We start from the raw sequence: 17,544 nt of genomic DNA, 5'->3' as shown, positions 1-17,544 counted from the left end.
TGGCACCCAAAGTTTCTTTCAGATATAAGATTATGATCTTATTGATCCCTCTCTCTACCTAAACTTATTTTTTGTTCCCACTATAACCTCCAGTTATGGTATCATTGATCTAGGTCTGGAAGGGACCTTAGACAGCATCTAATATCTTTTGCAGAAGGGGAAACTGTCAAATCATTTATTTGCCCAAGGTAATATAGGTAGTAAATGGAAGAACCAGAATTTGGACTCAGTCATATTATCTGTTGAACTGTGCTACCTCATTACTCTGTATTCTTTCCACTGCTCTGGACTCACTTTCCTCTCTTTATGGTCTTAACTCTGTATTAGGCCAGTTCTCCTATACACTGTCTTCCACCCTTGATCCTCTTACTCTCTTGTCCAACTATCTGGTGTTTACAACTTGCCAATCTTCAAGTCTAGTTTACTCCTACCATCTGCCTTCTCTATTCATATTCTTAAGCTACTGAACATTTATGCAGGGTCCCACCATGCTGACTGGGCCCCTGACTGTAGCATAAAAAAGCTTTTATTCCTCTTTGATTGACTTCCTATCCCATTGTCCTCTGTGACTTTTCCAAACATTCCTTTCTCTCTTCAAAGCCCCCTATTGCCTTTTCACCCAATCTATTTATTAGATATAGTTTTCTCCTACTTTACTCGTAAAACAAAGGCCATTGATGAATAAACTCCCTCTTTCCCTTCATCCCATGCATCGGAATGTCTCTAAAGCTATATATCTTTCTGGGCAATGGACATTTTGGCTCCTTTCTAAAAGGCTGAATCTCTAATATTATCCTGAGAGACTTTGTTGCATTTAATGCAGCCTCTTGGAGACCCATTGGGGACTTTCCCCCCTTCTGGCCAGGGCCTAATGACTGTAGTGTCCAAAGTTCTGGTTACAATCCTTTCTCTAACTCTCTATTACCTTTCTTTGTCCCTTTCCCCGCCTTGGAAATGTCAGAACGGGCATTTTCTATCTTAGTGTCCTTGTCTTGCTGTCCCCATCCACCCTTTCCATCTTCCCACCCTTGGGTATCTCAGGTTAATCCACATTCCCTTTTGTAAATTAAAATGCAGTTGAATGTCTGGTTGAATTCTTCTGCAAAGCCCTCTGACATCTTCCCCTCTCCTAGCACCTGTAGCTTCTTCTTATTGGGAAAGAAGACTATTCAAAGCCTTTAGGACCATGGTCAGCTTTGATCTGAGTTACACAGAATTAACAGGCTGCTCCTTTAATAGGAACAAAGTAATCTGCCTTTTTCTGTCTTTGAAAGTCATGATGTCCTACTCTTGAAGTCTGACTGCCTTTAAAGTGATTTCTAATGGATTAATTGTCTTGTTTATTCTGCCTAATCCAAGGCAGACTCTATGTCCAATACATTCTACACTATGACACTCAACTTCTGTTAAATGTTTTCAAATTGAGGAGTATAGATATACTTATTAGGGCAGTTCAGAAGAGAAAGTGATCATTGAGGTCTAGATCAATCAATCAATTAAATTAAGAATTCATTAAGCACTAACCTAGCTAAGTGGCACAGTGAATAGAGTGCTGACTTTGGAATAAGGAAGACTGGAATTCAAATCCCACCTCAGATAGCTGCTCTCAGTCTCAGTTTACTACTCTGTAAAATGCGGATAATAATAGCACCTACCTCAAAGTGTTGTTGTGAAGATCAAATGAATCCTCTTCCTCTTCCTCACACTCTGAGCATTTCCACTGGCTGTCGTTCATGCCTGGAATGTTCTCCCTCTTCATTCTTCCCTCCTAGCTTCCCTGGCTTTCCCTAAGTCTCACTCTATAAGAAGCCATTCCAGTTAAGGAGCCAGTGCTCCTTAATCAAAATGCCTTACTTCTAAAACTATTCCTAAATTATTCTGTACATATCATGTTTGTACATAGTCATTTGCATATTGTTTCCTTGAGAGGAGTGATTGCTTTTCGTTTTTACATTTCTATGTATCCATAGCACTTAGCCCAATGCCTGCCTGCACATAGTATTACATTTAATAAAAGCTAGCTGACTGATGGAAAGTGCTTTGCAAACCTTAAAGTGTAAATAAATGCTCTATATCATCATCATCATCATTATCATCACTGTTATTATTATTGTTAACTGTTAGAGGCCATGCACTCAAGAAAGGCTGCATAGACAAGGACAGACAGAAGTTGGCCCTTGAAAGAAAGGCCTTTGAACTTTTAAGGTGATCCTTCTACCTTTATGTATATATATACACATTTCCGCCAAAGGGTATGTTTCTGCAGATGGGTTGCAGTATTTGTACTGTCATTATCAACAAAAGTTTATTGAATAGCTATTAGGCACAGAACACTGAGCTAGGCAATGGAGGTACATAGAAACACAAAACACCACCCATGCTTTTGAAGTGATTATATTCTAGTTGGCAAGATATGCCATAAGCATGATAATAATTCATATTTATATAGCACTTTAAGGTTTGCAAAACATTGTCCTAATTACCTAGTGAAGTAGATAGTGCAGTTTTTATTATTCCCATTTTACAGCTTAGGAATCTGAGTATATGAGAGGTTCACTTACTTGCTCATAATCACTGGTGAGTATCAGAGGTAGGCTTTGAAATTGTCTCCTGACTCAAACTCCAGCACTCTACATTAGTGCATTCTACTTCCATTAAATATGATGAAATTGAGTAGTATGGATATAACTTGTTATAGGATCAAGGTCAATCAGTCAATTAATCAGTTAGCAAGCATTTATTAAATACTATGAACCTGATACTCAAAGATGGCTTCATGGAAAAGGTAGAGCTTAAGCTGGTTGTCAACAACAACAAAGAAAAGGTAATACTTAGATAAGTGAAGAGGAGAAAAGTGAACATTCCAAGTGAGAAGTGAAGCATGATCAGAGGTATGGAAACAGGACTATGTGTTACATGTTGAAGCACTGATGGGTAATTGAATGGAATGTAGCTTGCATGTAGGGCAACAAGGGAATAGGTATGAGATCTAGGTGAGGGATGGTCTATGGAAGACCTTGAACGACAGGCTAAGGAGTTTGGATTCTATTTGGTAGGCAATGAGGATCCAAAGATTGGCACCTTTGTGTGTTAGGTAATTGGAGGGAGTATGTGGAGGTTCAGTATGTGGCTGGTCAGAATAAGGTGTGTGGATGGAGAACAGTCATCAGTCTTCTTCTGCAGGGTGGTTTTCTGTAATAATAACAGCTATAAGAGGTCTTCCCCCCTTACTTTCTTCCTTCTCCCTCCCTCCCTCCCTCCCTTCTTCCCTTCCTTCCTTCCTTCCTTCCTTCCTTCCTTCCTTCCTTCCTTCCTTCCTTCCTTCCTTCCTTCCTTCCTTCCTTCCTTCTTTCCTTCCTTCCTTTTTTTCCTCCTACCTCTCCCTCCTTCTACATAGGGTATCATACTTTTACCTGCAGGTACTCTGCTCAAAAGAAGGTAAATTTTTATTGCTGAAACCTCACATGATATCTTGGAGTTTACAGTCTGGATTTCTTTCTTAAGGACTATGTCTTAAACCCATAAATGCTATTGCACACACACACACACATATAGACATATACATATATATGTCTATATATGTTTGTATATAAGTACCATATATGGATATGGGCAGGTAAGCAGATAGAGTGCTGAACATGGAGTCAGGAAGACTCATGTTCCTGAGTTTAAGTCTGGCCTCAGACACTTACCAGCTTTGTGATCCTAGACAAGTCACTTAACCCTGTTTACCTCAGTTTCCTCATTTGTAAAATGAGCTGGAGAAGGAAATGACAAACTACTCTAGTATCTTTGCCAAGAAAACCCCAAATGGGGTCACACAGAGTTGGCCACTACTAAAAACCAACTGACCACCAACGATAATATGTGGATATTTGTGTGTGTCTCTATCACATATCTACCACAAAAATATGTGTGTATGTGTTTAAGATACATACACTATATATATATATATATGTATATATATATATATATATATGTATGCATACTATACACATGTGCATAGTACTTTAGGACTTGCACAAGATTTGGGACAGACTCAAATTATTCCCAGGAGTTTTTGCAAAAGCTTTTTGTTGTGCAGTAAACATTGACCTTTGATGGTGCTCTCCATCTCAGAACTAATGAACAAGGTTGAAAGGGTAGCTACTTACAGAATGACTGGTCCATTGGCTCCTTGGAAAATGCCATTAGGTAAGTCTTCCAGGTTAATATTGTCACTAAGATTCCTGCAGAGGGTTGAGCAGAGAGAAAAGCACATCATATGAATATCAATAAATAACATTGCCTGAAGAACCATTTCCCTCTAAGTGATCTGGAAAACCCTACTCACAGCTCATCCAGTTGGGTTCCATTGAATGCCTGGTTCTGTATCTCTTGAATCCCATTCTTATTCAGCCATCTACAATAAGGCAAGCATTTAAAAACCAATAATGAGATTCCTCCTATTCACAGGCCTTTCAAGTGAGACAGAGGCTTCAGACTTGGAAGCATCAGGGGCAACATCAGACGACTGCAATTAGAAGCATAAATAAAAAGAATGCCCTCAGGTGCAGCAGCTTCATAAGAGCAGATGGCATTTATAAGGTGGTGGGCACTGTTGTTCTGGTTCTATTGTATTATACATGCAGAGGGTGTGCCTGCCATGTGAGGTGCTGAGAGACATTCTTGTCAGTCCTGTGGAGCTTGCATCACATAGCCATTGACTTAGAGCATTGAAGAGATGATGAAAAATTATTTTACTTCTATTTTCCCTCACTGCCTCATTCCTCTCACCCACAACAAAGCCAGGAAACAGTCCTATCTGTGGGAAAAAGGAGGAATAATTTAATCAAACTGTCAGACAAGCTGCCAGTTCTCCCTCCTTCTTCTTACCCCCTAGTCCTCAGCTAAAGACCCTGTTCAAGTGACCTGTTTATTGGGGGTAGGAAGTAGAGACTCTGGGATAAGCCCAGAAAAAAAGTGAAATCAATTTATAAAATAGGGTGAAGTGAGTGGTGGATGTTTTTTTTGGGAGGGGAAGATGAGGAGAGGTAGAAACATATTGACTGCGCTAACAACATCCACCTGAACTTTGGAGGCAAGACTGACTAAGGGTGTCTGGGACACCTTTACCATACTTCTCTGCGTCTAGGTTGATCTGAAAGTGAGCTGGAAATATCAGGACATAGATTAAGTTAGATATCCTCTTTGTCCCAATCCTGTTCCCTGGAATTCCTTCTCACAATCATGCTTTATTTATCAGTAAAATCAAACACCTAAAGGATGACCCACAAGAAGCACATTTGCTTTCAAGGAATTGCCTTCTACCTGGGCTACTCTGAGCAGTCAGAAATGCTGAAAATCAGTGTGACCCTGGGCAAGTCACTTAACCTTGATTGCCTCCCCACCCCGCACTCCCACGAAAAAGAAAAAGAAATTCTGAAAATCAAGGTAATTCCTCTCCTGGGCCAATTAAGAGAGATAGCATACTATGGTAGAAACAATCATAGATCCAGTGCTGAATGGTACAGCTCCCTACTAGCTTCCCAAGATGGCATCTTCACATGTAGAACTATGGGGAGCTGTTTCCAAGAAAATTATGTTGATTGGAGCATGCTTGGGCATTCTGTAACTGGTTCAAGTTAGTCTACCATGTTGGGAGGGGTCTTGTTCCATTGGATGCATATGTGGAACTATGGTCTTCAAAAGGATCTGAGGCAACATTGACCATGTTTCTCTTTGCTGTTTTCACCTCTGCGGAAGGAGTTTGCACTTTTATTCACAGGGTCTGGTAAGAACCATCAATTAAGAGGAAGAGCCATGAGATCTTCCTTTCCTCAAGCTATATGTGCCACCCTCTTAAAAAAAAATCACACAAACAACAAAAAATGAAAAAGAAAAAACTAGATGACCTTGGATTTTTCCCAATTGTTTTCTGTTCTAGTTTCAGAGAGTAGAGTTTCAAAGACTGGGAATGTGAGACATAAGAATCCAGAAATCTAGTAATCTAGATTGAGTGTTTTAGTTAGCCCTTCACCAATGCCCTGAGAAACAAGTAGCAAACCTCTGGAATAAAATTTGGGAATTCAACCCAGAAGAACATGGCAGCCTACCTTTAGACATGAGCTTGGTAGGATCAATACTTCACAGGATCTGAGCTAGGTTTCAAATTGGATCTATTCCCCCTCCCAGAGAAGGTGGACATGGAGGGGAAGATTATGCCCCTGAGGTATTGGAGAACATGTATATATGTCTATTATTAATATATCTTTGAAGTAAATATCACTTTGCAAAAATTATTTGAGGTTAAGCATACAAATGCAATTGGGGTGCTAGTCACTAGTGTGAGAACATGGATGATGATGGTTCAAGCCATTGAAAAATAAAATTCCCTAAACCCCTTTACGGTATCAAGGGAGATCTAATAGACCAGACCCTGAGAGAGTAGAGCCAGAGTGTACCATGTCACATACAGGTGAGGAAACTGAGGCCTAGGACATGACAAAGGGAGAACTTCTACCCAAATCCTTACATCTTAAACGCAGGGCATTTTCCATTGTATCATGGTACTTGTAACTGAATTAGAATGGGAGCTACTTGTTGCTCATTACATATCATTTCCTTTCTCTAGGCTTCAGTTCTCTCCTCTGTAAAAAGAGGGGGTTGGACTAGATTTATAAAGCCTAGTCCTAATCTAAATTGTACTATGGTCATTAGAGTACTTGGGTGAGTGGGTAGGTGGGATCAGTAGAAAGATTATTAGATTTGGAATCAGAGGAGCTGAGTTAAATTCTGACCCTACCACTTACTGCCTACGTCACCTTGGGTAAATCATTTCACCTACTTTAGTCTCAGTTTTTTCTTCTGTAAAATAAAAGAGTTAGATGAGATGACCTATTAAGGCTCTTTCTAGTTCTAAATTGATTATCCTTTGATCCTAATGAATAAGATGAAGGTAAGTGGAACCTAAAAGGAAACTCATTAACTAAGATTTTTGAGGAATCTTTGAACATTTTGAAAGTAAATTATTGAGTTCATCAGTATCACTCACCCCCTGCCTAAAAGATGGAAAAATCAGAAGCAGGGTGTAACTTTCTTTCTGAGACATGCTGTCAAATTAGCCACTTTGCCCCTCCAAAGGGAGACAGATATTCCCTAGAGTGTAAATTAGTCATTAGCTCTTTCAAACCACTAGAGCAGAAAAGCAATAACTTGCAAAAATATACCTCTATGACCTCAGAGAGTTACAACAAGGGAGCGCTTTATGGCTCAGGAGACTCTGATTAGTGGCCTACACCAAGTCTTTGTTGCCACATGACTGTCATTAACCCACTAGTATACCGGTAGGCTTTTTGTTTTTTTTTTTACTGAGATGCAGCTCTCTAATGGTACCTACCTTTATCCACGATGAGATTGCTTTGCTGGAAAACCTGCCTTATCATATCTTTTGGGGATGGAAGTGATCTGGAAAGCAGACTGAAAGTGGGATCAATCTGCTAGGAAAATGTCCTGGATTTTTCCAATCCCTAGAGACTGTTCCTTGTGAGACTTGAGCCATTTAGCTCAGCATTCCTTGAGACTCTGTGGGCTAGTCTTCACCTTTTCCCATACATGATCTGTCACTGTAAGAGAGGAAAAAGTACTCTTCTTTCTAAGTCTTATCTCCCATTAGTTTCTCCTCTTCCCAAGCTGGGATGAAGAACAATTGTGATTGTACTTGTGGCCAGGCTGGTCTTGTCAAAGGGGTATTAACACAACAAATACCATTAAGGAAAAGGAAGTTTTAGAGAGCCAAGGATGGAAACTTATCCAGACCCCTTTAAGGAAATTATAATGCAACAAGAGAGATAAGATAGGTGCACAAATAAATTGTAACTAAAAGTCAAATATGATAAGAGTAAAGGAGAGGTCTTGTCAAGGGGCTGTGAAGATTTTGAGGATGGAGAGATTACTTTCAATAGGGTAGGAGAGGGGAGACTCAGAAAGGCTCCAAAGAAAAGGTGGTACCTGAGCTTGGCATTGAAGAGAGAAAAGGATTTGAATGGAATTTGAGGAAACTGAGGCAGACAGAATTTAAGTGATTGGCCCTGGGTTACACAGCTAGTGAGTGTCTGAGGCCAAATTTGAACTCAGGTCTTCACTGTCTACTCAAGGGCATAATAATATGATGAAATGTGGAGTTTAAGGAACTGTAAGTAGGTCAGTATTTTTTTGGAACACATTGTGAGAAAGGAGCTAAGGGATAATAAGATTTAAAAAGTTGGGTGAGAGACATTGTGGAAGATTTAAATGCCAGGTTGATGAGGTTGTATTTGTTTTATCCCAGAAGTAACAAAGAGCCATTGAAGATTTTAGAGGATGTATTTAGTCCTGTGTTTTTTGAATAATAATCTGAGAGTTTGGAAAATGGAGTATAGAGGGCAGCAATCAGGAAAACAGAAAGACCCATCAGGCTACTGCAATAGTATAGGATAAAGTCTACTACCTCCACCCTAGTTCTGTTTTATTGTTTTGTTTTCTAAAAGTCACTAGAAATTTGGGTTTCAAAATAGATAGAAAATAGCTTCCTCACTGGTATAACTGCAAAGTTCAGGCTCTGATCATACATTTTTAGACAACCTTATTATTTCTCCAAATATCCTCCCTGAGCTCCTACTTGAGTCTCTTCTTCTCATAGATTCCAAGGACTCTAAAGGCTGCTTAGGTGCAGCTGCTCCATGGCCCCAAGGTATTCATAAGGAGCAGGTTATTTGCAAATCTGGCCCCTGGCATAGTGCGTTAGGAGACAACCTATTATTAACACCATAGAAAAGAGAATGCATTTTTAAAATGAAAAAAAAAGAAATTCAGAGAAGGGAGCCAGCTCATTCAAAAACATGATTGTTTCATGAAAAGAAGTTGCTTTTGTTCTCAGCAAGAGGACCCAACAGTAGCTGGCCTGAATTATAGTGAGAACATATTGCCATATCTTCCCAGACCAGCCTTTACCCAGTTTTCCTATCCAGACCATGAACATCTTTCTCTGCAATGGCTGGCTTTATAGATGCATGAGTTATTCTGTCTTTGCAACAGATGTTACATCACAGGAGACCATCATTCAAAGAGCAATTTTAAATACTTGAATTATGCCACAGAATTATAAATTATTAACATGACTCCATGTTGTGATTCTGATATGTAAAGATGGGAAATGAGGGAGATGCATGGAGCAAGAAAATCATTTCAATGGCTGGATGCCAAAATTATAGATCAGAAAGATGCATTTATTGCTGAGGAGAGACTGCGGTATTAAAATACATGTGATATATTTGATTTTTAAAAAACTTACAGGATCACACTTTCAGAACTTAGTCCTGCAAAAGAATTTCTTTCAATTGTTCGGATGTTGATGTTATCTTGAATGTCTCTAAGGAAGAAAAAGGAACAATTTCAGATGTTTTTGACTATAGAGGTTATTTATCCTCATAGTAATCTGGTAAACAAGGTTCAGAGTGTTTGGGTCTGAGGTAAAGCTCATTTTTTAAACACGTGGCTGCAGTAAAGAGGATGAATTGAACTTTTGGAAATGACAGCTTGCAATTTATTTACAGGGTTGCTTCTTCCCATCCATGGACTTGCAGGGATCTCCTATCTCTGCTATTTGAGAATTTTCTCAACTTATTTCCCCATGTAAAGTTCTTTCTAGCAAACAAGGGTTTATCATTGCCATCTCCACAGCTGTCTTTGTGCAGTCTGGCAAATGTGCTTGTGCATCCTGCCGTCTGGCAACATTGGCCTTTTAAGAAGCTACAAGAGGAGGCTGGGGAAAAAAAAAACCAAACAAAAAACCAAACCAAACAAAACCCAACTCTTCCAAGCAACAGGCCAAGACTGGCAAATCATGGGCCATTTAATTGCTGGTTCCTGGACTTTTTTTTGGCTTCTCTTGACACAATGATCTTGTTCTTGCTAATTTGGTCTGGTCTCTGACACAGACCTTGAGTCAGTCTTCACCTGCTTACTCTCATTTTGGGGTTCCACTATTTACAACTTCCCACTCACTTTTAGTCTAGCTTTTGACTACTAACCACACTGATTTCTTTCTCTGCCTTTGATTTTCATCTGCTTTTCCTCTATTCTTCCACTGTCTTCTACTTGGTCTCTTCCTGATTCTCAGAACTATTTATCCTTCTATTTTTCTTTTACTAGATAAGAATCTGCAAAATTTCTCATTAATATCTTTTTTGTTTGTCTTTCATATTTATTATTTATTTTTAACATTTACAAAAATATTTGTCTTCTGAATTCTCTCCCTCCCTCCCACTAGAAGGCAAGAAATGTGATATCAATTATACATGTGAAATCATGCAAAAAATATTTCTATATTAGCCATGTTGCAAAAAAGCAAGAAAAACAGTGAAAAAATTATGCTTCAACGTACACTCAGACTTCATCAGTTCTTTCTCTGGATAGCATTTGTCATCATGGGCCCTTTGGAATTGTCTTGGATCACTGTATTGATAAGAGTATCTAAGCCAGTCACAGTTGATCATAGTACAATATTGTTGTTACTGTGTACAGTGTTTTCTTGGTTCTCCTCGCTCCACTTTGTGTCTTCTCAAGTTTTTCTGAAACCACCCAGTTCACCCTTTCTTCTAGCACATAATAGTACTCCATCACAATTATCTACTACAACTTGTTCAGCCATTCCCCAACTGATGGGCATCCTGTCAAATTCCAATGCTTTGCCAACACAAAAGGTTCTGTTAAAATATTTTTGTGCATATAGGTCCCTTTCCTTTCTCTTTGATCTTTTTAGGATACAGACTTAATAGTGATATTGCTGGGGCAAGAGATAGTCACAGTTTTATAGCTCTTTGGACTTTGTTCTAAATTGCTTTCCAGAGTGGTTGGATCAAATCACAACTCCACCAGCAGTAAATCAGTATCCCAATTTTTCCATATCCTTTCTGTCGTATTAGCCAATCTGGTAGGTGTCAAATGATTTAGAACATTTTTTAAAAAAATATGACTACAGGTAGCTTTGATTTCTTCTTTTGAAAATTGCCTGTTCCTATCCTTTGACCATTTATCACTAGGAAAATGACTCAGTTCTTTATATATTTGAGAAATGAGGCTTTTATCAGAGAAACTTGCTGGAAATTCCACTCCCACTCCTATCCCATTTCCTGCTTTTCTTCTAATTTTGGTTGCAATGTTGATGTTTGTACAAAACTTTTTAAGTTTAATGTAACGAAAATTATCCATTTTACTTCCCATGATCCTCTTTATTTCTTTTTTGGTTGTAAATTCTTTCCTTATGCATAGATCTGGAAGGTAAAATTTTTCATGCTCCCTTAATTTGTTATGATATCCTTTACATCTAAATCATATACCCATTTTGATGTTTTCTTGGTAAATGTTGTGAGATATTGTTTTATACCTAGTTTCTGTCAAACTGCTTTCTAGTTTTCCCAGTAGCTTTTGTCAAATAGTGAGTACTTGTGACAAAAACTTGGATTTTTGCACTTATCAAACAATAGGTTACTATGGTCATTTCCTACTATGCATTGGGCATCCAATCTATTCCACTGATCCATTACTCTATTTCTTAACCAGTACCAGATTGCTTTCATTCTTACTTCATTGTAATATAGTTTGAAATCTGGTACTGACTGCTACACTGCCTTTCTTTCCACTTTTTTCATTAATTCCCCGTGTACAACTCCTTTTTTGTTTATTTTTCCAAATAGCTTATATAATATTGGAATTAATTATTCTTTAAATATTTGGTAGAATTCACTTGTTAATCCATTTTGCCCTGGGGATTTTTCTTAGAGAGATCATTTGTGACTTGTTCAATTTCATTTTCTAAGATAAGGTTATTTAAGTTTTCTAGTTCTCCTGCTAATCTGGACAATTTATATTTTTATAAATATCCATTCATTTACTTAGATTGTCAGATGTATTGGCATATGGTTTGGCAAAATAGCTCTTAATAATTACTTCAATTTTTTCTTCATTGGTGATAGTCACCTTTTTAAAAATTTTTGATGCCAATAATTTGGCTTTCTTCTTCTTTTAATCAAATTACTGAATGGTTTATCTATTTTGTTGTTTTTTTCATAAAACCAGTTATGAGTTTTATTTAATAGAGCAATAGTTTTCTTACTTTTAATTTTATTAATCTCTCCTTTGATTGTCAGAATTCCCAATTTGGCTTTTAATTTGATTTTTAAATTGTTCATTTTCTAGTTTTTTCAAATGTCCAATAGATTGATCTGCTTTTTCTCTGTTTTATTGATGTAAGCATTTGGAGATATACATTTCAACCCAAGAACTGTTTTGACTGTATCCCACAAATTTTGGTATATTGTATCATTGTTGCCATTTTCTTTAATGAAATTATTGATTATTTATATGATTTGTTCTTTAACCCACTCATTGTTTAGGATGAGATTATTAAATTTCTAAATAATCTTTAATCTATGTTTCCATGGACCTTTATTGAGCATAATTTTATTGTGTTATAGTTTGAAAATGGTGTATTTAATATTTCTGTTTTTCTGTATTCAGTTGTTAGGTATTTATGCCATAATATATGGTAAATTTTTGTCAAAGTGCCATACACACTTTAGCATATGACTGTGAGAAGCATATGAGAAAAAGTTATACTCCTCTCTATTCCCATTCAAGTTTCTCCAGAGTGCTATCATATCTAACTTTTCTACAATTCTGTTTCTTCCTTTAAATTCTTTCTTATTTTATGGTTAGAAATATCTAGTTCTGAGAGGGCAAAGTTGGGGTCCCCCTCTAGTGTGGTTTTATTGTCTAATTCCTCCTGCTACCCATTTAATATTTCTTTTAAGAATTTGGATGTTATCCCATTTGGGGCATATATGTTAAGTATTGATATTACTTCATTGTCAATGATACCTTTGAACAAAGTATACTTTCCCTGATTGTCTCTTAATTAGGTCTATTTTTGCTTTTGCTTTGTCTGAGATCATAATTGCTACCCCTGCCTTATATTTTTTACCTCAGCCTCAAGTAAAATAGGTTCCCTTATTTTTATTCTGTGTGTGTTCCTCTGTTTCAAGTGTGTTTCTTGTAAACAGCATATTCTTGGATTCTAGTTTCTAATCTTCTTCTGCTATCTAATTCTGTCTATGGATGAATTTATCCTATTCACATTCCCAGCTATGATTGTGTATTTCTCTTCATCCTATCCCCTGTACCCCCCTTTTATCTTTCACTCTCTTGCTCCTTTTACCCTGTTTTTTTTTTAAATGTGTGTTTTGCTTCTGACCACTTAATACACCTCCCTTAATCCGATCTCCTTAATTGCCTCCCTAAATCCACTTTCCTTTCTATCAGACCTCCCCTTCAACCCTTATCCCCTTCTTCTCTTACTTCCTTATCGGGTAAGATAGTTTTTATACACTATACTTTTTTATACTCAATCCAATGTGAATGCTGTTCTCTCTTTGAACCAATTCTGGTGAAAGGGAGTTTTAAGCATTGCTGACACTTTCCCCCTCCACTGGAAAAGCTCTTCCTTACTTAACCTCTTATGTGAGATGATTTTCTGAATTCTTTCTCTACCTTCTTCCTTCTCCCAATGCTTCCCTCTTTCTCACCCCTTAATTTTATTTCGAGATCATCCTGTCATAGTTAACTCACACCCATGCCCTCTATCTATGTAGACTCCTTCTAATCGTAATAAAGTTCTTAGGTGTTACAAGTATCATCTTCCCACATAGGAAAGTAAAAAGTTTAACCGTATTAAGTCCCTTCGGATTTCTCTATGTTTACCTTTTCATGCTTCTCTTGAATATTGTGTTTGAATATCAGATTTTTTATTCCGCTCCAGTCTTTTCATCAGGAATGCTTGAAAGTCTCTATTTCATTAAATATCCATTTCCCTCCCCTGAAGGATTATACTCAGTTTCACTGGGTAGATTATTTTTGGTTATAATCCTAGCACTTTTGCCTTTTGGAATATTATATTTCAAGCCCTCTGCTCCTTTAATGTGGAAGCTACTAAATCTTGTGTGATCCTGACTGTGACTCCATGATATTTGAATTATTTCTTCCGGGCTGCTTACAATATTTTCTCCTTGACCTGGTAACTCTGGAATGTGGCTATAATATTCCTAAGGGTTTTTATTTTGAGATCTCTTTCAGGAGGTAGTTGGCGAATTCTTTCAATTTCTATTTGACCCTCTAGTTCTAGGATATCAGGGCAATTTTCCTTGACAATTTCTTGAAATATTGTGTCTAGGCTCTTTCTTTGTCATGGCTTTTAGTTAGTCTAATAATTCTTAAATTATCTCTCGATCTATTTTCTAGATTGTGTTTTAGATGAGATATTTCATATTTTCTTCTCTTTTTTCACTTTCGGATTTTTTAAATTGGTTTTTGGATGTCTCATGGAGTCATTAGCTTCTGCTTGCTCAATTCTAAGTTTAGTGGAATTATATTCTTCAGTGACCTCTTTTCTCATTTGGCCAATTCTGCTTTTTAGAGAGCTCTTATCTTCAGCAAATTTTTGTGCCTTTTTTACAATTAGACTAATTCTGCTTTTTAAGACTTTATTTCTTCTATATTTTCTGTGCCTCTTTCATCAAGTTGTTGAGTTCTATTCATATTGTTTTTGCATCACTTTAATTTTTACCCTAATTTTCTTCAATGAACCTTATTTGATTTTTAAAATCTTTTTTGAGCTACTCCAGGAATTCTTATTTGACTTGTATCCAATTCACATCCTTTGCTTTGTAGCTTGGCTTGTGGTTGTTTTGACACTGATATCTTCTACTGAGTTCACATCTTACTCTTCCCTGTCACCATAGTAGCTTTTTATGGTGAAGGTTTTACTATGGTGGTTCTTCGTTCATTCTTCTAGGCTATTTCTTGACTTTAAACTTTTTCTTAAAGTTTAAAGCTTTCTTCCTGGGGTGGAAAGGGCACCGTCTCAAGCTCCAGGCTTTTTCATACTTTTGTTTTCCAAGCTAGGTCATGGGGTCTATATTCATCGTTCCTCTGGTCTATGCTCTGGTCTTTACCCAGGAAGGGACCTTGCTGTCCTGTAGCTGCAAGTGCTACTTACTGCTCCTCTTGGCTCTGGAGCTGTGGCCAGATCTACTGCTCTCCTGCCATTGTAAGCATTTGTGTTCCTTTCTGCCTTTGAACTGTGATCAGGGCTCATGCTCCTCTGTGTCCACAAATGCTAATACTTGTCTTTACTCTGGGACTGCATCCTAGAACTGCATACGGGGAATATAACAGGGTCCTGCACCTAGTGCCAGCAAAGGGTCCCCTATAATTTCTTTCTGACCAATTATCTAATCCCTTACTATCTCTAGGCTGAGAGCTCCGGGAGCTGCTACCACTGCTGTCATAGCTGTTTCTTGGGCGTGTTGCTGGTATTGCCAGGCAATCACTGATGCTGGTATTGCAGACCTCTTCTGCAGAGCCCTTCAGTTGTCTTGGGCTAGAAAATTGTCTCTTTTGTTGGATATGCTACTCCAGAATTTTATTTGAGGCATCATTTTAAAGTTCTTTGGAGGGGAATGATGGGAGAGTTCAGCTGAGTTGCTGCCTATACTTCACCATCTTGGTCTCCTTATCATTAATTTATTTACCCTAGTTCCTGCATCAAGGCAACAACCAAAATTGTTATGCAAAAATAGATGAAGTAACTTCTTATATTATGTGATATAAGCAGTACAAGAAAAATATCTTCTCCCCAAGTCTCTCCCAACCTCCATTTCTTCTCTCCCAACCTGCCAAGGTGCTCCATGGATTAGAAATTCATATAATCAGAATTTCCTTAGTGACTACCCTTATTCAGAAAAAAAAATCTCTTTGACAGTCTGCTCAAAAGGTGTCCTTTGCTTGAAGATCTCCAGTAAAGGAAAACCTCTTTCCTCTGAGTCAGTCCATTTCATTTAGGGTTGTTTCCAATTGTTAGGAAGGTTTTTCTTATATCAAGTCACAATTTTCTACTTTGCAACTTCTACTTCTGTTTCTTAGTTCTGCATTTTGGGGCCAAGTAACCAAGTTTAATCTTTTTTCTGTGATAACCCTTCAAACACTGAAACTCAACTAAGTATGTCCACCCCACCCCTATTTGCTCTTCTCCAGGCTAAACTGGTCCAGTTCTTTTGGCCATTACACCTCTAGACCTCTCCAATGTATCAATGAACATCTTAAAATGTGGTGCCCAAAACTGAATCCAATACACCTCCCAGACCAGAGAACAGCAGGATTATTGTGGCCTTATTTCTGAAAGCTATGCTTCTCTTCATGAATCCTAAAAATTAGTTGTCAGTTTTTCTCATTTCATATTGCCTTATTGTAGTTTACTAAAGTCCTCAGACTTGGGGTCCTGGTGATATGGTGATAAGCATTGCTTTATCCAGGCTCCTCTTTCCAAATGCAAATTCATTATCCTGTCCAGGTTCCCTTTTTAGAATGCAAATTCATTTCAGGAATTAAATTCACTAAGTAGTTGATATCCTTACTTGATAGAATTTATCAGTTCTTGGCAACTCTAGACTAGAGTCAGCAAGAGTTCAAAGGGTAAAGGGTTGCCAGCTTCCTGATCCTCTTTTCATATAGAAAGATATGTTGTAGGATAAACATAGGAAATTCCCCACACCTTACAGTTTAAAAAAAAAATGTTTCCTCTAGTTTAGGACAGCTAGCCAAAAACACATTGATTATTGGGAGTAAATTCCTCTAAAACACAAGCATATTGCACACCAACACAGTGAGGGGCTATATCATTAAGAAGTAACCCAGACTGACCATGCAAATTATTAGACCTAGTGGCTACTGGGTAAAATCAGCAACTAAGTGAAGTGTTGGAAACAATTTAATTTTTTTTATAAAAAAACTTACAGTAAAACCTTTTGGAGAGATTGAATCTTATAAACAGCAGGCAAATGCTTAATACCAGTATTTGATATCAACCTGGAGTGAGAGAGAAAAGGAAAAGAACAAGTGAGACAGGCTAGCCAAGCTGTTGGCAGCTAATGTTTGAGTTTTTTTTCTTTTAGTTTTAGGATATTGGTCTTGTTAATCAGGAATACCACCCAGAAAAAATTGCAAATATTAGAATAGAATTGAGGTATGCCAAATTTAGGTTTTGCATTTTAAACCTGTAGCCAAGGGTTCAGATGAAATAGGAAATTCCATAGAACGAAGTATTGGATTTTTTACTTGAATGGAGGGGGACATGTTCCTGAAATACAAGACAATCAATGAGTGGCTCTAAGCAATTTTGACATAAAAGGATCTATTGATCACCATGGACAACGATTGGAAATACATCAGCAAGTAGTATGCCCTTTGCCAAATCGTCTCTAGTGCTCAACTTCCTCATTATCAATGAGATAAAAGGCCCTGTCCTTCAGGGCCTGCAAATATTAGGGTTGGGGTGAGGAATGTTGCCCATGTGACCCTTACTCCCACTATTTTGCACATTTATCACATATATTAGGCATTCAATTTCATATTGAAAAGACATAGGGAAAAATTGTGGACATTTCTTTGCCAAGAAATACTCTTGCCTAAAAT

At 37.7% G+C, this 17,544-nt stretch overlaps 1 protein-coding gene across 2 annotated transcripts in view; it reads right to left on the bottom strand.

Annotated features, from left to right (window-relative positions):
* FSHR (follicle stimulating hormone receptor) overlaps window positions 1-17,544 on the bottom strand; it is a 235,669-nt gene that overhangs the window by 30,759 nt on the left and 187,366 nt on the right. The window contains exons 5-8 of one of the 2 annotated variants that reach the window (XM_072635612.1): window positions 16,867-16,938; window positions 9,311-9,388; window positions 4,334-4,402; window positions 4,155-4,229 (exon numbers count right to left, since the gene is read on the bottom strand). In XM_072635612.1, coding sequence (XP_072491713.1) covers window positions 4,155-4,229; window positions 4,334-4,402; window positions 9,311-9,388; window positions 16,867-16,938 — 294 coding nt within the window. The remainder of the gene's footprint in view (window positions 1-4,154; window positions 4,230-4,333; window positions 4,403-9,310; window positions 9,389-16,866; window positions 16,939-17,544) is intronic. The other variant, XM_072635613.1, reaches the window with a different exon arrangement.

This window comes from Notamacropus eugenii, chromosome 1 (assembly GCF_028372415.1).
Source record: "Notamacropus eugenii isolate mMacEug1 chromosome 1, mMacEug1.pri_v2, whole genome shotgun sequence".
In the NCBI taxonomy this organism is placed as follows: domain Eukaryota; kingdom Metazoa; phylum Chordata; class Mammalia; order Diprotodontia; family Macropodidae; genus Notamacropus; species Notamacropus eugenii.
Note: the sequence above shows the minus strand (reverse complement) of the source record. Positions and strands in the feature narration are given on the sequence as shown.